We start from the raw sequence: 21,516 nt of genomic DNA, 5'->3' as shown, positions 1-21,516 counted from the left end.
TTCTATATCTGGCTATGAACTTTTCAAACAACCCTCGTACATATTCCCACAGTCATAAAGCATGCTTAATTTAATAATGCTCTCTCTCAGTTTTTATGAAATGATGCACTTTCTCTGACAGCCAGTGTATTTTGGACTATCCTTATTGCAGCAAAGATTTACAGTTTTTATTTTGAGGTCATATATATATATATATATATATATATATATATATATTGCAATGATAGTGTTAACAATGAGACAACAGCAACAGGAATGAAATTTTTAAGGGCTACGGCCATCTACACATGGCATGGTCACGAACACAATGAAAACATTCACTCAGAATGAATTAAAAACAATCCATTCTGACAAAAATTAATAAATACAAAACTAACTGAATCCAAACATGTACGGAGAATGAATAGGAAAATAAATCTCAAATATAAACTAGAAAAAATCCTCTGAAGAGACTTTTGGATGACTGGCTGGAACGCACCATATAACCCAATTCCATGATAGTTTGATGATAAACAGTGTATAGAAAGTAATATTGTAGTCTTCAACACAGACAAACATAAACATTTGTATACTCAGAATTTCTAATATCTTTCTTATCAAAATTAGATGTAAAGGTCTAATTATTGAAAGCTGTAATTGTGGTAATCAGTATATATTGTTAAAGTGGTAAAAATTATGCTTATGAGCTGGAAATAACTCAAACCCAACTGAGTGAATCCACTCAGTTTGAAATGATTTTGCGTATTTAAAAACATTTGGGTAAGTGCTATTAAAACAATTCTAGCAATCAAAGAATTAAAGTCTGATAAGAAGAGACAAAAAATTTCATGAACTGACGAAGACTGTAAATGCGAGTTATGCATGGCGCAGTGTGATAAATACCACATCATAAGGTGTAAGGGAAGAACGAAATCGATAAGTGACTACAGCAAAGAGTGAACAAATCAGTGTAGATGCTCATTTGAGTGCACTTCCCTCATTTATTATTATTAGAAGCCATGCAGTAGAAGTGAATTTGATTTGGAGTTATAGTCTATATGTTTGCTGTATAAATAGGTTCTCAGTGTGTTTACATTACATGAGGCACACTGCAAACCATGATGGACAGAGTGGCACCTGTAAAATTGTTTCTTTAGGTGTTTAACTGTAGTAGAATAAATATATTCCTCTTTTCGTATTTTATTCTTTGTTTACGTTAAATGATAGGAAGTTGTATTAATGTTTTTTATCATTGTGAATATTAACATATGTATTGTCTTGCAGGAATGAACTTGGAAAATTGTATGTACTCATTATGTATTTGAATTATAAAGCTGCTCTCACTTTTGAAACATTATTTGCCCCTACTGGTTCAGGTCATGAACTAAGAGTACATAGAATTTTCACGAGAAATTCACCTTATTTCTGTGCATATTTTTATCATTTATTCTCAAAATTGGCTTGCAAGTGCACTACTAATTTCTTGGTATCAGGGTACTTGCTGGTTATGGGTCTTATTTATGTTGGGGTGGCAGTGTTGTGTAAACTACTCAGTGAGAACAGTGGCAAGGTGCTGGGATGATTTACTGAATTAGTTAATAGTTTAGTTAATGGATTTACAGATAAAAAATCAAAGTTTTTCGGAATATAATTCCTGTGTTATGTTATGCTGTTGAAACATTGCAATAACTTGCTAGTAACTGAAGTACGTATATAGGTAGTTCTGTTACTCTTTTCACCTTACTTAATAATGTTACAATTACAAAAATTTCATTGAACTAGTAATAGCTGCTTTACTGTTTGAATATTATGGTAAATTACCTGGCTGACTAGTTTTGACGTGGTGTGCATCATTCTCTCATTTACAGTTTTAATTATTCATTTTATTATATTTGTGTAGGAGTGTAGATGAGTTACCATCACCAAGTAGTGACAGCGAAATTGGAGAAGGTGAAAATAAAATTGCAGTTCAGAAATCAAAAGTTCCAAGAAGAAGGTTTCCTTGGACTCCTGAAATCAGGTAAGATGTTTCTTGCTTTGAGAGTATGTCTACCTCTCCTTTCTTTAAAATTAATTTTTGAGTATGAACATTTCTCAGAGCAATCTGTATAATGTTGGCTTATTTTTAAAATGTCGTAACTGCATTTGAGGAAATTACAGAAAAGAGCAAAATAACTTATTCTTTTTATACCCCAGCTGAAAATTGTTATGCATTTGTTATAATACATAAAAAATATAGAAGCATTTGCATATTCAAGAGGTATTATCAGAAGATGAATTTAAAAATATACACAGATTTCGACATTACGGAAAAATTAGACTTAGTGGTTTTAGAAGTAAGTCAATGATAATCTTTTTTTTTTTTTTTTTTTTTTTTTTTTTTTTTTTTTTTTTTTTTTTTTTTTTTTACTAAAATTATTATTCTGTGCATTAGGTCATTACTTTGTGAAGTGGTCCGTATAAAGCTGCAATGTCTGGAACTTGTTAAACCTCGCAAGGAGTCTGTTGACTTGACTCTCCGTAATTTCTTGGAAACTGAAGTGAAGCCTCTCTGGCAACCTGGCTGGATGAAGGTATCCACTCTTCTCAGGGAGAGCAGGGAAGCCCATGCTAGTGCAGTGTAAGATGAATATTTTTACTTCTTAATATTTCAATTTTATGAGATTAAGATATTTAAAGTAACATTTTATATAATTTGTTTCAGCATGAAAATAAAGAAATCTGCATCAATCAAGAAAACTGCAACATTGCCCCCCATCTCTGTGGTATCAGCTAGTAATGTTGCAGTTCCATCAGTCACTGCCTACTCACAAAATTCTACTGTCAGCAGTACTGCCAGAATGAAGAATTCTCCATCAGTATCCATCACTATGACACCATTGCCCTTAATGACTGGTTCTGGCATGTCTACCTCTCAAGTACCAAATACTGCCAAGCTTAAATCTGCAACCACTCCAGAAGCTGGAGTTGTGCATCCCCATAGTGTTTCAGCGAATATTACAGTGAGGACCAAATGTGCAACACAATCACAAAATGTAAATTCACAGACACATGTGATCAGTTCTAGTAGTACAATACCTACGTCAGTTTCTCCAAGTTTTATTACTAGCAGTGTTCGAAACTCTCCCAACAATATAACTTCTAATAAGTTGTCCAGTCCAAAATTAGTAACATCACCTTCAGTTCCAAATAAAAAAAAAACTGTTGGTGATATTACCATTGCTAAAGTTTCAAATTCGTCAGGGAAGAGCAGTCCAAATTTTCAACCGGAAAAACAACTACCCTTACCAAGTGTAAAACAAAAAGTGAATGCTGAAAGGTCTCCGAAAACACTTGATTTATCATCTTCCAGTGTAAATAGATCTGTTACCGTTAGTAGCATACCTGGTAGTCCAAGTAAAGCAAAAGGAAGTTCTGCTGAGTTGATATCCACCTCATGCAATGTACAGAACTCTGTTTCAGTGACATCGTTACCATTAATAAACATTCCTGATTGCATTAGTGTTACACCTTCCTTGCCATCACCATCACATGTTGCAGCAACTACAATTGTTTCTCCATCTACTACAACTACTTCGAAACCCATAATGCTCATAAAGCAACGAACACAACTTGACACAAATATGGATCATCCTAGTGTCATCACCAAAGTGAATCCCATGTCCAAGGTAATAAAGACAGATGATGATGGAATCGAAGTAATTGAAATAGTGAAAGATGCAAGAAAGACGGAAATTTCTAAAGCAACCACGAAACCAGTAGGAAGAAGTGAGAATTCAGCTCAAGCAAAAAGTGAACTGAGAAAAAAGAAAAAAGAGATTTCAAAGGATCAGACATCTTCAGGCACAAGCACTGGGTCAATACAACAGTCTGGTCCTGCTGCTCCTTCAGAATCATCATCACATCAAGAGAAGGAAGTGGAAAGGCTGCTTAAAGAAGAGGAGGAAACAGCTGCGGCAGCAGATTTTCTCAGTCAAATCAATGAATCTCTCAAGAACTTCCCAAATTCTACAGCTATTGCAAGTAATAATCAAGATGTTTATCACGATGAAAGAATGATTAATGATCAAGAGATACTACAGACTGATATTACAAAATTAGAGCCTATGTCATCCTCATCTGCACCCTCTCCTTCAGAGCACAGAACAAACTCTAGTATCAGTGTGGAAGAAAAAGACAAGTTGAGTAGTTCAAAAGGAAGTGATGTAAAAAAGAAAGAACCATCAACTCCCCAAGATGATGAAGAATCTGTTCAGATTGAAGTTAACCGTGTGATGAAAGAACTAATAGAATTACAGCATCGACATGCTGAGAAAACTCGTGTTGTTGATTTGGAATACTCCCCTCCCAAGGCGGAAAAAGTTCCTCCTATTACAACAAATTGTAGTTCTCTATCAGTGACAGTTAGTGCACCGGTTAGGACACAGCAATTAAAATGTAACAAACAATATACTGAAAGTCCAGTTGGGTTGCCAGTTGTTGGTAGACGTTCTTCAGCTGGAAGCTCAGATCAGCCTAAACTAAGTTATGGATTTCAGGATGAGTTCCAAAGACATCTCTTCCAAGAAACTTTGATCAAACAGGAGAGTGAAGTTTCTAATAGTTACAAAATAGCAAGGAATAAAACGCCTGTTGTGTATTCTCAGGTTAACCAGTCATCAGTGCACAGTTCCATTGGCAGCAGAAATAATCAGAATTCTCCCTTGGAAGGTAGGTAGTTTTGATTATCTGTTGTACCAAAATGATATTACTAAGAATAATGTAGATTGCTATGAAATGGTGTGGAGATGACAATTTAGAAGTGTATTTATTGAGATTATTACAAATGATAATTCAGATTTTTCTTTTAACTTGTCCGAATTTTAGGCTTTTTTTCTTTCTTTTTTTGTTTTTTATTCCCCATTCTTTCTTTACTGTTGCCCTAAATAACATCTCAATTACACTGAGTTTGATCAGATTGTGTAAGAATAAACTCGTTCATGTTTATTCACTCTCACTTTCCTGTCTGATTTCAATACTTCACTGATAATTTTCTTTTGCTTTCAGAAGCATTTACTCTGACCTCTTGCATTAATCATGGCTTCCAATCTTTCAGTTTGCTCCTTATTAATGCTGCAATTTCCTTCTGAGAATAGTCTTCTCAGAGAGCCTCCTTCAGGTTCTGTAGGGTTATTAAATAATGCTGGCGGACACTTCTTCCTACTTTGTCAAACAGATGTAAGATGGGATTCAAATCTGGACTTTAAGCAGGCCATGTTATGACATGAATTCCCAACTAATCTAAATACTGTTGCACACATTGGACCACACAGGTGTGCGTTGTCATGCGCTAGCATGAAACTATCACCAGTAAATAAAGCAAAAGACACAGCATACTCCTGAAAGATTTCCTCGACATACTGATGTCCTGTAAGGGTCTCATTCTACATGAAGTCCAGCTCCATCCTTGCTGCCAGACTTATTCCTATCCGTACCATCACACAACCACCCTGAAATGTGGTCTTGGACGAAAATGTGCAGAAGGAATACTTCTCCACACTCTTTCTCTGCCATTAGATGACTGAAGGCAAAATGGCTACTCATCAGTGAGCTATACTTGGTTCTATTGTTGCATTATCTCGTAACAATTTGTATTGCATAATGCATTTGAGTTGTGCTATGATGTTGGTTGAGCTCTGGACCCATGACACATTTTGTGGAGAGGAGATTAAATTCTTCCAACCTCCTTCAGACAATTCTCTCGTTGATGTTGACCTCTCACATTTGCTGGAGTCAATTTCGAGCTTGAGTGGCATTGGTGTAACAATCACAGAGAACTTCTGGCTGCAGGAACTGATCATCCCTAGCAGATATTGCTCTTCTCAGGCCTGATCTTGGTTCCCTTAAATAGGATCCAGTTTTCCTCCTTTGTACAATGTCTTAAAATTGTGGAAGCCGAACACTTGTGCAACATAGTGTATGCTGCACCCATCTTCCATTAACATAACAGCTGATTCAGCATCTTCTCGACTTAACAGCATGTTTACTATTCAGAACAGGTTTTTAAATTATAATAAATGTCTTGGAAATTCAGTTTATTTAAAGAACCACCAAGTGGTTGGAGAGTGCTGGAACAGAGCAGTAAACTTCATTGCACAATTCCTGGAATAAACAGTTTACAGATCTATCCAGGGGTCATATAAAGGAAATCATACAGTCATAAACTACCGTCTAATGCATTATTCTCTCTCACAACATAACCAACAACTTTCCCCATCAAAAGAATATCAAAAAGTACTTAAGTTTGGTTAAATGGACAATTACGTATAAACTTTTTTAAACTTTTGTCATGTGTTGTGGGTATTGTGCTAATCAGTGTACTATATTTATTCACATACTAGCCATATCAGTGCGCATTGCTGGACTTGTTATAAATAAATGTCATTGACTTAAATCTATTATATTTTAAAGTACAGCTTTGTTATTATTAATGAATAATTAGTTTATTATAAGTTGTTTGCACCTGAATTATTTTTAAAGTTGTATTTAGAAGTATCAATGTAACTGTTATCAGCTTGCAGTAAACTCTGGAGTTGTTCAATTAATTCTACTTTTAAGTTTGGTACTATGCTAGACCTATCAGCATCTGAAACAATATATTTGTAAGAACTGAGGGTTGTGACTCTCAGCTGGAGGAAGGCTTTGTCACCAAATGATACTATTTGGAGTAAGGTGTTATACTGTTCTGTCTTATGTTATTTAAAGCATGTGTTGATAATGAATGCACTAATAAATAAGTTTTTTATGGTTATGGGGGCTGTTGAATATCAGGAAGAACGTTTCCAGCAGCGCAACATAATCCATTTGGTTCATTACCCTATTTTTTGCATTGCATTTTAACTATTTTACCTATGTGAGTATCATTAAAATGAGCATAATCGATATTTAGATCGTAATTGAATGTTAATATACTATTACTGCATATTAACTCTCGACTACGCTGTCTAGTTCTAAGAATATGTTCTCATTTGTTAATTCTCTCAGCACTGTTTTCTTTCTCTCAACCCTGATAAGTTCGAACTCTTACAGGCAAGTTGATCAAAGCGTTTGGTGCTAGTTTTTCTTGCTTGAATCACTGAATGGTTGCATAGTTATTTCGAAAACAATTTTCCCATTCTTCCTCACTCTTATTAAGTCTCCGAATTAGATTTTGCCTTCAGGCAAAAGTGTTTCGGTATAACTGAAACTTTTGTTTTGGCATTGTTAAGTATAGCAATCTTTTCTCAGAGAATACCACCCAAAATTATTAATGTCCAACTTATACTTATCCATTAAATGAACGAAACACAAATTGAATTCATGCACTACCGCTTCTCTAGCAGGCAGTGGAGCCTGAGTGCTGGCTGCCATGATTCTCAGTAGAACAATGCACAATCACATGGTGTCATCAACAGAGCATTCATTTACATAATATAGGTCGACTGCCATGTAAGCCTAGCAACATACAGCGAACCATCTCTGTTACATCTGGCAGCCTATTTCAGCAACTCTGTAAGAGTGGTTGTGTTGACATTAGATTGCACATTATTCTTCTGATTGTGTTAGTGAAGTGTTTAAATTTAGGAGTGGTTGTGTTGACGTTAGATTGTGTGTTATTCTTCTGATTGTGTTAATAATAATAATAGTAATGATAATAATATTTATTTATTCTGGCGAAGTTAAGTGAAGTGTTTAGATTTAGTAGTGATTGTATTGCATTAGATTGCGTGTTATTCTTCTCATTGTGTTAGTGAATTGTTTAGACTAGGTTGCTCACATGCCAACACAGAAATTTAAAATTTACATGGAGTAAAAAGGATTTTCATGTAGAGACTTATCAGGAGAAGAGTGATTGCAAAAAGGTAAAGAGACGATTTACAAGAAGATTTTCTAATGTTACCATTTCACATCGCAACAGATAGACGGAGTAACCATTGGTTCTCCACTTTCACCAGCCATCACCAACTACTATATGGAGCATCTGGAGCATGAAATACTAGGTACAGCCCCATTGAAGCCGGCACACTTTTTTAATATATGTAGATGATACATTTGTCGTCTGGCCTCATGGACACAACACATTACCACATTTTCTAAGGCACCTCATCAGTCTACGACCCCAGAACCAATTCACTATGGAGGTGGAAACAGACGGTAAACTCCCCTCTCTTAATATTCTTATCTCCAGAAATCACAACGGAACTCTTGGTCATGCTATATACCATAAACGCACGCACCCACCCACACACACACACACACACACTCACACTCACACTCACACACACACACACACACCCCGCGCCTGGTAACGAGAGTCAACAACGCAGAATACAATTCCCCACTGGAACCTAAATACTGACGGCATCCTGCACATTCACCAGTCATTCACGAAGTGGAATAAGGAGCCCTATATCCAACTGAAGTGTGTACCGATGGTAGCAAGACCGGAGAAAATGTAGGAGCAGCAGGAATTATATTCGAGAACAGAAACCCAACACACCAACTAAAATACAAATTACACAAAAACTGTACAAACAACCAGGCTGAACAAATTGCAGTCTTAAAGGTTCTAGAAACGCTCCAAGGAATCCAAGACCGATCAGACGAAGAGAAGCTTGTCGTCATATACACTGATAGCAAGATAACATTAGACCTACTGAGTAACAAATCCAAACGGAGCAGAATAATTGAGAGAATAAAAACAAAAATTATAGAATTAACACAATCCAAATGGATAATACACTTCGGTTGGGTCAAAGGACATTCTGGTATAATGGGCAACGAACTAGCAGACAGATTGGCGAAAACAGCGGCATTAGAGGATAGTGAAGTCGTCTACAACAAAACACCAAGAGAAGTTATTCTGACACAAGAAGTTATTCTGAGAGGGGCTCGACATGTGGCAGCAACAACGATCCAATTCGACGAAAGGAAGGATAATCAAAGCCTTTTTTCCCCTCAGTTAAGAGGAGGTTGAGCCGAAAAGTACCCATTTCCCCGGAATTCACAGCAATGACAACAGGACACGGGAAGCTGAGGGCATATCTCCACAGATTTAGAATAATAGAGTCTCCCATATGCCCATGCGGACAGCAGGAACAAACAGTCAATCACGTAATATTTGATTGTAGCATAGTGACCAGACAAAGGAATGACATGATAAGGAAAATCAAAGAAGCAGGAGGCAAGTGGCCAACAACGTGCGAAGCACTGGCCTCCAACTACCTCCAAATATTTTCGATCTTCGTCCACGGTATAGACTTCACAATTCTGTGAAACATCAAACTTGACAGTGAAATTGCAAAACTTGTAAATAGGTTAGTGAAAGTGAAAGTGAAATTACAAAACTTGTAAATAGGTTAGTGAAAGTGACAGTGAAATTGCAAAACTTGTAAATAGGTTAAACTTTGACATGCTACAAATTAGATCAAGCTCAAAGTGACAGTGAAAGTAGCAAATTCTGTATTACAATCTGTAAACAACAAAAGTGACACCAAATAAGAGTGATCTAGGGAGGAAAACTTAAAGCAATTTGTAAATTTGGAATAGGCTTCATGCATGTCGTTTTACATTCGTAATGGGGCATGCAGTTATACAGCAACTCATGAAAAAAAAAAAAACACACACACACACACACACACTAACCTGTATTCTCAATGCTAATAATTTCCATCACAAATCTCAACAGATGGGCATACTGAATACACTGACCCATAAAACAGTGTCTATATAGGATCCTTATCATTTGGATACCGAATTTCAGCATCTGAAACTACCCTTCAACAAGATGGATATCCAGCTAAGGACATTGCAACTGCTCTGAAAAGAACAAGACACAAGAAGAAGAAGTAGCCCACCATCGACACACAAACCACAACTGTAGTCTGTCTTCTGTTTATGGGGAAGTTGTCGAGAAAGATAAGCAGACTACTCTACAAGCATGGCATGAAAACCATCCATAAACCTCCGCCTAAAATTAGAATCAGGGTCAGACCAGTAAAAGACAGTCTCAGATTACTTGGAATCTACTGCATTCTTTGTGAATTTGCGGCAGCTTACATTGGCCAGACAGGACGTACGATAGCTACTCGCTTTTCTGAACATCACAGACTAATGCAGCCTGAAAAATCCAGGCTGACCGAACACTGCATTTAAAAAGATCATAGGACTAATTTCAGTGAAACTGAAATCTGAAAGCAATAGCTGGAATTGGGACTTGGGTCTCAAACTCAGTGCCGCCTGGATTCTGACGATAAAAAGTCTCAATACCCAGACAGCAGCCCATCATCAATGGAGGTCACAAGGAGAATAGGTCCATGCTGCAGTCCGCAACTTCTGGAACACAACAAGACAATCAGTGTCTAGCTCCTCAGCTGCTCCTCCCCCCGGCACTACAAATGAGGAACACGATATCCTCTAGTCACCAGTTAACTCTGAAGACAAGGAAGATGAATGTCATCGAAACGTCGGTGTATCACCAACCTTTTATCTGGCTGGAAACCCGACAAAGTTTCGAATCATCACGTCACCAGGAAGCTTCAGTAGTTGTGTCAGAATTATGTTGCAGCAACTGAGTAAGGTGGCTCATGCGTTCTTCATGAGACTCGCATTCGGGAGGTCCGTGGTTCGATTCCCGAACCGACCAACCTAACTGTGGTTTTCCACAGTTACTTAGCCAAATGCCAGGTTGGAAATTTCATTGCCATGGTCCATTTCCCTTCCCCTCCCATTTAGAAAAAAAATTTAGATTTCATATCATTCATCTTATCGTTTCATTCCATAAACATATTTGGGTCAAGATGCATAGCTTCGTCCACTTACAGAGGGGGAGGGGGGCGTGCTCTCTGCAACAGCTCCTGGGTTCCCAACCTTCCGCAATATCTCTGCCAGGATCCATTCCTTAAGAGTACTTCCAAGGGTGCTTCAACACCTTGGAAGGGCCATTGAAATGGATCCTGTGCTGCTTGGTCATCTTGGTGGTATGAACTTACAGTGGGGGGGGGCATCCATTGGGTGAGTGGGTGAGGGGCCATATGCAGCTGGTGAGCTGGTTCACCTCGTCATTCATCCCATAAATTCAGGGTGCACAATAGGCCTCAGTATGACTGATGTGCAACCTGTCCCTAGCCACCATTACCTAACCTAACCTAACCTATGTTGCAGCAGAAGGTCATCATTTAGAACACCTCTTATAATCAAGATAAGTTCTGTAATAATGAAACTGCCGAGCACGCAAGGAACAGTTTGTTGCATGTTGCATGGCCTTCTTACTGGTCGACCTACAGTATGTAAGTGAATGCTGTGTAGCACCTACAAAATGGACACATTATTTATTCATGTGCAACCTACATTACAAAATAAGGTGAAAGTTCGATATCCTCCCACACCACATACGGGAAGAAAAACATACTTAAATCAATGAAAATAACCTCAGAATTATAATACACTACTCTAGAGACACGATGTGGTCACTGAGAAAGTTGTATACTTAATAGGTAACAGTTATGTCTAGTACATAACACTTCATATTGAATAATAATTAACAAAGCAACATCTTTAGCATGACTTGTGGCATATATGCCACCCTAAACCCCGAACTCCACTCTTCTGAGCGTGACTCCTTATTTACTTGATCATTTATTTCCTAATGTTATAAATACAAACAATTAACAATAGGTAACTCAGTCACAACAACCTTATACAATGGCGTAATTACATAATCTTATATATAAAAGTCAATGTGGCTGTGTATGTGAGTCATTCCATGTCAAATCGAACACCTACGAAACATGACAACTTAATATTTGCTCCAATTTTTTTTTTTATATATTCTATTGATGAAATTAAATAACCCATGTGTAATTTTTTCGGGCTGACACAATTATTTAGTCATTTATTAAATGTTACATTTTCCGTAAATTTGGATGCAACGTATTATGAAAATGGTTATACTGAAGATTCTATAAATCGTAGAAATTTCGTATTTATATCATTTTAAAGTGCAATAATTGCAGTATTATATAATAATTTTTAGTGTTCAATCAAAATATAAAATGGGCCCCTTTTAGGGGGTTATATTTTTTAAATACGTTTTCATATATCAGTGACTTACTTCTAAAAAGGGGAAAAAATATCATTATATTCTTTGAAATGTTTTACGTAGAACTGCGTTGGTTTTAGAACTCTATTCAAATCAGAAGTCGCTGTGCAAATAATTTACTGATGGTGTGTTCGGGTCGGAAGGCTCGGATTGAGTGAGACCGCGCGCCAAAGCATACAGCTGCGACAGCAGCAGCAAGAGTGACTAATACATTATCAGTGGTAGGGTGTTACTTTACGTAAATAAACAGATAACCTCTAGTTCTAAAAGCATGTAATGTCCCTTCAACACTTAGCAGTTTCCCTTTAATTTATCTAACAATAATTCCTAAGTCTTTCGAAGTAGGTATCGTGTTGTGTTGTGTGCATGTCAAATTAAACACCTGTATACGAAACGTGACCATTTAGTATTTGCTTAAATCTTCTAAAATATGTTGTGCAGATCAGAATAAGAGGTCTGTAATTTTTTCTGGGATCATACTTTAAAATTTTACTATTTATACTCTTTTAAGTACATGACAAATTTATGCTCAACTCAGTATGAAAATGCTCATTGTTAAGATTCTATGCATCATAGACGTTGAGTGTTGGTGCTATCTGAAATGGGAAGAAATGAACTATTATATTAATTCTTTTAAGTATAAGTTGAAATACAAATGGGGTTGTTTTAGAGGGTCACTTTTTAAACATAACTTCATATTTTTTTATAACAGCTTACTTTAAAAACGCAAAAAAATATACGTACAATCTATTATATTTTACATAGAACTACGTTGGTTTCAGATTGATTTCGAGTAAGAAATAACTTTAAAAATAATTTTTTGAAGATGTGTTCGCTGTGCGCCAGTGGTGCTACACATACTGTATCGAGTGACAAGAATCTGACCTTGGACCTTGGTAAGGCGAGCATGTTGAAGGGGTGTGAAAGAGTATTAATAGCTTGCAAGGCGCCCTCCAGCAACCCCAACAGTTTCTGTATCAACAAACGATCCAGTTGAGACTCTGTAAGATCAGAAGTGTGTTGTGTTGCTGCAATCATGAGTGACGTGGTAAAACGAAGTTACAGTTACTGTTTTAATCCTTTCAAACTGCCTAATCACAGAAAAAGAAATAAAATATTAATGCGTGTGACCTCTGCAATGCTTGTGAAACTGAAAATGCAAGACGTAAACTTGTCATCTGATCTGAAAGTGTGTAAAAGTTGCAGTGTTAAAATTTCAAAACTTCCTAAGGAACAAAGTGTAAGTGTTATTATAATGTACCAAAGTGTAAGTGAATTGTGTGCGCCTGGTACTAGTGATGTGAACGTGGTAATAGAAAGTGTGAAAAGTGATACCCCTATCTCATCTTCTAGTAGTTCAGTCAGTATCGTAGACTTAGAGAAACTAAACTATTCCCTTCAAAGTGAGAGCAAAGTGGTGGACATTAAATAGAATTGATATTGGTTGTAGTTGATTAGTTTTAAAAGTCCAGTGTTGTGTAAACTGTAGTTATTTTTACAGGTGTATATTTTACAAAAACAATATTTTAATACAGTACTGTGTTATGTAAATTACGTAAAAGAGTGATATTCTGACCGTGGAACAGTGTAAAGTGGTCACACGACTCTCATCCGGAGCTGCACCTGCACATCATCTTGCAACAGTACTTATGCAGCCCGCAACCTCAAGACGCGCAACTTGGTGAGTCATTTAATTATTCTTCAACGGCTCGAAGTAGAGTTCTGATTATTTTAAGGGCAGTTAAAAGAATTTCAAGGTATTTAAGGATTTTTTTCTGTAATTTTAAAGTAAGTCGCTGCCATTAAAACATATTTTTATACATTTAAATGTTTTTTAAAACAAAGTTAACAAACTTATATTTTTACATTATTATGCGAAGAATAAAGTGTGTACTGTCACCTTCAAATTGAGACAAAGAGCAAATCTCTGTGATGACTATTAGTGGAGATAATCACGTTTAACAATAATGATGCGCGACCTATTTCAGAATCTTTGATAACACATGTCTACTACAATAATCGATATAGACAACAATAGTAAAACCCGTATTTATTTTTTCAATCCATTGAATGTGTAAAATTTGTTTTATCTAAATCGGAGACATGAAAGTCAATTCCACGCTAAATTTATGCAATTTGACATGGAATGACTCATGTATGTGTGTATGTATGTATGTATGTATGTATGTATGTATGTATGTACTCAATACAGATCTATACGCTTTGACTGATATTTGCCAAAGTTTGCAAATTTAACCTTCATAACCCGGAGAAGAATATGTTGTTGTTGTTTTCTAATGCCAGGCGTTTGACAATAAAGTCATTTGACCCCTTGCACTCCAATATTTTTCAAAGATACAGTATTATCATGACCAGCCACTGAAGCACAGATTTTGAGGTGTTCCAAATCCATTTGGTTTGAGTTGCACAATGGACAGTTAGGGGACTGATATATTCCAATTCTATGCAGGTGTTTGGCCAAACAATCATGGCCTGTTGCCAATCTAAATGCAGCTACAGACGATTTTCGTGGTAAATCGGGAATTAACTGTGGATTTTGATGCAGAGAGTTCCATTTTTTCCCTTGAGATTGCGTTATCAAATTTTGTTTGTTGAAGTCTAAGTATGTAGATTTAATAAATCTTTTCACAGAGTAATACGTAGATTTAGTAACAGGTCTGTAAGTAGGAGAAGAATATAGGCTGCATTAAAATTGGACGGATTGACATTAAATTATTGAGAACAATAAAAATTAGAAAGAAATGAGGCATGTATGATATTAAAATGGCCTATTTACATAAATGAGAGGTGATTTCTTGATTGAATGTGTCATGGGCGGTAATATACAATAGAAAATGACATAAAACACATTTTTGTTTAGTTTTCATAAATTCAAAATCAAACATTATAGATAGAAAATGTGAAAGCATTTATAACACTTAAATTCAAGCACTTCAATACGTAGCTCTCTGTAGCGTTGTGGTAAGATGAGTGACTTTGTTGTATGGGAACCAAAGTTCGAACCTGAGCTCAACTCCTCTTTTTTTTTTTTATTATTTTGATAATTTATTTACATTATTTTAGACACGTTATTTTATTTTAACCTGCCATAAAGGGAGTTTTACTACATGAATAATATATCCGTAGTATTTTATTTATGCTGTCTCAAACAAAGGTACCGTACAATTATACTGAAAATCTTAATATATAAAAGTGAATGTGGGTATGTATGTTCTCTATACAAATCTACACGCTTTGACCGATGTGTGCTAAAGTTTGCACATTTAACCTTCATAACCAGGAGAAAAGCATAGGCTGTATTAAAATTGTACAAAAGGACGTTAAATTAATAAAAAAAATAGAAATAAATACAATCAAACATTCATGTTATGATCTGTATAGCGCTAAATGCTCTGATCAATCAATAAATTGTTAAAAAAAAAACATTCATGTGTAATATTAAAATGCATTTGTTTTTTATTATTGTCTTTTGTATTCAACATCAACTTTCACGAGGCCATGGAAATTATAACACGAATAACATTGTTGTTGATACACATCATGAAGGCTAAAACTAGATAATTCGTACAATAAGTATCTCTACATAGTCCAGGACCGTATTATGAATTTCTCAATGCCGTTGTAGATAGTGAGCAGGCTGTGTTTTATCCAACTGAATTCTAGAATTCTTTCAAACTACAAGGATTGCTACCACATAATTTACTTAATATTGAATGACCAGAAGTACTATTGCGAAATATTAACCCACCAAAATTATGCACCAACGTGAATTGGTGTGAAGAACTCATGCGAAATGTAATAGAAGTCGCAATGTTAACTAGAAAAACGAAAGGAGAAGATGTTTTTATCTCACGAATTGCTATGATACCCATTATATTTAATGCATTTGCAATTTCAGTGCGACTAGCATTTGTAATGACCATATTAAAATGAAACTCAAGGACAGTACCTCAAAGTTGCGGACATTGACTTAAAAATGCGTGTTTTTCACATCCTCGACTATATTTTATACAAAGGAGTGGGGGGGGGAAAAAAAAAGATTTTGCACATATCAAAAACCAATTCAACGATATTTCTGTCATGTTGCTAATGTAGTATGTGAATGTACGTAAGCCGACTGAAAATAGCATTGTATTAATTCTAAAATATATGTCTCTCAAAATATTGTTGTTCACGTCCGAAAATATGTTACTGCAAAATTCTAACTATATAATCACGTTTCCATTGTAGTATGTTATGGCCTTAACTACACCAGAATAAATAAATAAAAACAAATATAAATATATAAATTAAAAAAAAAAAACCTTGAACATCAGGCACATGATGACATGTTTTCTTTTCGGTGCCTGATTTACAACTGTTTTAAATTGAGTTAACGCTGGCAGGCATTTCGCTAAGGAGTTAATCAATTCATGTAAGTGACGTTAAGTAAAGATTCATCTTAGCTTAGTAAAGACAATTCGTTTTGGTTGTCTATAGTTAGGTTTCTGAGATTTCCGAAAATGTAATAAACAATTTAATTAAAAACAGAAGCAGAAAGGAAAACCCGTGCAACGCCGGGTGCTTTCAGCTAGTTAAATAATAATTAAAATACAATAATTTTGTCCATGGAGCATCAATTTTTGGTACAAAGGAAAACTTTTAACATCGTTATTTGAAATTATATTTCAATAATTAAGTTATCATTTTGGTCCATGGAGCATACATTTGGTGCAAGGATAATTCCTTCAACATGTTTCTTAATTACTATTGTATCAAAATAATTTAAATACTATCATTTGGCTCAGGAAGCATCCATTTTTGGTGCAAGGATAATTCATTTAACAGGTCTCTAAATTAGTCTTGAATACATTCTTTAATAAATCATCCAAAACCAATGTCAATATAGCATGGATTGTGTCCAAAGATTTTTTTTTTGTAATTATTATTTAAATTTTACTGACAGAGGCTATTTTCCCATTTTTTTTTTTTTTTTCCTTTTTTTCTGTTTTTCTTTTTGTTAAACTAATACGAACACAACACCCATGCCCAAGGCACGACTTGAACCCACAACCCTTCAGACCAAGCAGTAGAGACATTCTGTGCCTCTGCTGTTTGCGCCACCCAGGCTATGTTGGCCCTGTTGTGCACCATTGTTTATGTAAGTAAAAACAAATGAAAATTAACATTGTGGTACATAAATATTATTTTAAGAGACACAGGAAACCATTATGGGCAAAAGATAGTCATAAGAAATCCATTTCATGGACTTTGCAATTTGTAAAATTACTCAGGTAACTTAGAGAATGGAAATGAAAAATTCAGTAAGCTCAACAGTAAAATACTAATTTTTACCCCATTTGATTTTATTTTTGGTCCAGCAAAAATATTCGATTTTTACGAAAACGCTCTTTAAAATACGGTTGTTTCATGGACAAAAAAAAAAATGAAACTTTGATATCCTCTCGCACCACACATGAGACTAGTGTTTGATTACGTTGCTTTATTTCATGATCAAATGACAGTGAAAGATGGAATAATTTCACATACATACATCCGACACATATTAAATATTTCGTAAAGTACACATTTCATTACTTAATTACATTTTTGAGTGAGCCACGGTAATGTACAAATATACTTTGTTTGATCTACTTAGACTACAAATTTTATTGTTACTACATTTTAATTTTTGGTGAAACTTTGATATGCTTCCAAACCAAGCATGATAAGATAAACTTACCTAAATTATTGAAACTAACCTAAAAATTGTAACAGTGACCTTAATTATATAAAATAAATTAACTGATCAAAATCAATTCATTTCGATTTTAATGATCCGCTAAGCCAATTACTATTCTTACTTATATCGTTATTTTGAAATAATCTTTATGGCTAACAAAATGTAGAAAAACAAGTTACTTATCATTGTTTTTTATATATTTGCTTTTTAATTCACATTTGCAAATGTTTTCACCCTCCAAAGGGGCATTATCAGGCATGAAATAATATACAAAATATCTAAAATCAAATGTGTAGAAAGATGTACAAACATGTGTATTGTGTTAGTACGAGAATAAGCTGTGTGCATGAGACTGTCATATTGTGGTTATACACATGAATATTAAAAGCAATAAGTATTATACAGCGTGACATGTGTTATAATATCATAAATTACCTGAAAAAGATACAAATATATACACATTGCAAGAAAATATGAAACACTTGTGAATAAAATACCTGCTTGTGCAAAATTATGTTCAAAAGCCTTGTGCTTTTACGACATAGATAAAACTAATGCTCTATGACTTATGACAAAAAACTGTCTTTGAAGACTGTTAATTGTCACATTTTGACATATTGTGAGCTTGTAGTCTATGCTTGTTATGAAAGTATATATGCTACAAAATCTTGTGTGTGTATGAACATTATGTTCCATTTACAAATGAATGTCAATTATTTAAAACATTATATATTACGAAGACAATGATAGTTGTGTGCCATATTATATGCACAATGCAGCTGTATCACTAAATGTTGAGTCCAGTTATTCGACACCGGTCAAATGTTGCATTTGGTGTAGAGTTGAACTAAGTGAGTATTACGAAATAATTGCCATCATATGCTCTAGTATTTTAATCTGTAACAAATATGCAATGTTTCAATACGTAAAGAACTAAATTTTGATTGTTTTTGTTTTAATTTGCAAATGAGATTAAGAAAAAACTTAAGAAATTACAACAAAAATTGCTTCATAATAATTTGGTACACACAAAAGCTGATAAAAATAACGCAATTGTAATCATAGAAAAAGATCAATATATCGATAAAACCATAGATTTTCTTAATAAGAATTGAAATGTAAAAATAAAAACTGACCACAGAAACATACCAAAAAGAAATTAGAACAGCATTAAAAACAGCTATACAAGTTATATCTTCCAACAATACATATAGATACATTAATCAAAACACAAGAATTCCAATACTTAGAACATTGCCGAAAACACACAAAAATCTGATAACCATGAGGCCTATAGTTACTAGCTTAAAAACAAATACACTATAATTAATACAAAGCATTTGATTAACAAGTTAAAGGATGTAAAAGTTAACAATAATACACAAATGATATCTTTAGATTTCGAAAATTTATATACTAACATCCCTTTGGTGACATGGTCAGTGAACGAAGGAGAGATGAAGGTCTTGTCAGAGCTGCTAAGGGGTAACCTTAGAATAGACCTGACAAGATAATGTAAATCGACAGCAGGATTTACATTTGGAAAGGTGGCGAATGAACCTCTGGTAGGTCAACGGCAGCTCCTAAGGTCCAGTGAGGTGACCTATTGTGATAGGATAGCATGAACTCTTTAGCCATGGTAAAGGCCACATTCTAGGAGTTGGGTCTCCGAAATCAAATCCCCTGGTCCTCCAGGTTGAGAGTTGGGTTGTATGGTTGGCATACATTGGAAAAAACTACTTTGTTGAGATCATCTATTGAAGCCTCGGAATGGAAACACTATCTGGCAACAACTCAAGCAAAGAAATATGGTATTTGAATTTGGCACATGGAACATCAGGACATGGTATAGAGTTGGAGCCCTTACATCGATTATGTCAGAGATTAAAATGTATAATGTTGAAGTCACGGCAGTTCAAGAAACAAGATGGTTAGGTAGTGGAATAGACGAGTATAAGAGTCACACAGTGTTGTATAGTGGAAAGGATGAAGAAACACATGAATATGGGGTTGCATTTATAGTGGATAATAATATAAAACATAATATTATAGATTTCTTGTCAGTTAATGAAAGAATATGCATAATGAGATTGAGAATGAAATTTTTCAATATAGCCATGGTAAATATATATGCACCTACAGAGGAAAAAGAAGTGGAGCTGAAGATCCATAGATGCCCTCCCAACTAATGACGTTAAAATAGTGCTTGGAGATGCCAATGCAAAAATAGGGAAAGAAGATCAATATAGAGGTATCATAGGTAAAAATAGTCTACATGACGAATCCAATGATAACAGCAGGAGATTAATAGATTTTGCTGAAAACAAAAATTTGATTATTAGTTCCACTCAGTTTCCTCATAAGAGGATACACAAACAAACTTGGAGATCCCCAGATGGTGAAACAACAAATCAGATAGCCCACATCATGGTAGACAAAAGAAGGGCTACCAGTATCCTTGCTGTAAGGTCATACAGAGGAGCAGATGGAGATACAGCAAAATATGTGTGTCGAATGTCTAAAATATCAAAAGGAACATATGAACATACCCCAAAAATCAATGGCGCTACATTAAGGGAACAAGAAGTTAATGATAAGTGTACACAATTATTAGAACAAAAGTTAATATAATGGAATAGAAAAGATTATGATGGAGTTGATACATGCTGGGGAGAACTTAAACATATTATTAAGGATGTGACTGAACAGATGGTTGGATATGTTGAAAGAACACATAATGGTGAATGGTTTGATAATGAATGTAGGAGAGTATTAGAAGAAAGAAATGTAGTAAGGACAATGTATTTAGCACGCCCAAATAGAGCCAAGTATAAGGAATACTAACAGAAATGTAGAGAAGCTAAGTATATATGCAGGTTTAAGGAAAGGGAAGCTAATAACAGGCGACTTATTGAAATGGAGAACATTTTTGTAAATAACAATGTAAGACAAGCTTACAAAGAAGTAAAGTACTTAAAAAAGGGATATGTACCCAGAACTAATATAGTTACGAATAGACATAAAGAATAGAGATAAAGTTACGGATAGAGAATAACATTTTGAGCAATTACTAAATGTTAATTCAATAGAAGAGATACAGGATATACCAGAAACAATGACGACAGATAGTATGATGGAAACCCCAGATAGACTGGATGTATCAATGGCAGTTGATGCCTTAAAAAATGGTAAGGCAGCAGACATAGATAATTTACCAGCAGAACTACTAAAATGAGGTGGAACACCATTAATTGAAGCAATATGGATCATGGTGGAAAGGATATGGTAGGAGGAACAGATGCCCAAGGAATGGAAAACAGTTCTGATCTGCCCAATTTATAAAAGAGGAGAAAGATTGGAGTGTAGAAATTACAGAGGGATTACTCTTCTTTGTACAGGATATAAGGTATTTACTCACATACTAAAGAAAAAACTTGAAAAAAAATATGAAGAAATAATTGGTGAATACCAAGCTGGATTTCGCACAGAAAGATCTACAATAGATCAAATCTTTTCAGTTAAATCTATTAATGGAAAGTTCTGGGAATATAATTTAAGTATGTACCATGTATTCATTGATTTTAAAACCGCATATGATACAATAAATAGACAAGGATTATATGGTATATTATATCAACAGGAAGTTCATCCAAAGATTGTATGTCTTGTCAAAATG

The 21,516-nt window shown here is 34.9% G+C and overlaps 1 protein-coding gene across 12 annotated transcripts in view; it reads left to right on the top strand.

Moving 5' to 3' along the window:
- LOC138703319 (ubinuclein-1-like) overlaps positions 1–21,516 on the top strand; it is a 720,147-nt gene that overhangs the window by 605,854 nt on the left and 92,777 nt on the right. For 11 of the 12 annotated variants that reach the window (XR_011333095.1, XR_011333096.1, XM_069831096.1 and 8 more), the window contains 3 exons: positions 1,880–1,999; positions 2,414–2,599; positions 2,684–4,689. Coding sequence is in view for 9 of the 12 variants with exons in the window: in XM_069831096.1 (XP_069687197.1) it covers positions 1,880–1,999; positions 2,414–2,599; positions 2,684–4,689 (2,312 nt within the window). In the remaining 3 variants the exon portion in view is untranslated. Of the gene's footprint in view, positions 1–1,879; positions 2,000–2,413; positions 2,600–2,683; positions 4,690–12,879; positions 13,779–21,516 lie in introns of all 12 variants that reach the window. The other variant, XR_011333097.1, reaches the window with a different exon arrangement.

The sequence above is a fragment of the Periplaneta americana genome, chromosome 7 (assembly GCF_040183065.1).
Source record: "Periplaneta americana isolate PAMFEO1 chromosome 7, P.americana_PAMFEO1_priV1, whole genome shotgun sequence".
Lineage (NCBI taxonomy): Eukaryota > Metazoa > Arthropoda > Insecta > Blattodea > Blattidae > Periplaneta > Periplaneta americana.
This window is presented reverse-complemented; position numbering and strand designations above follow the sequence as displayed.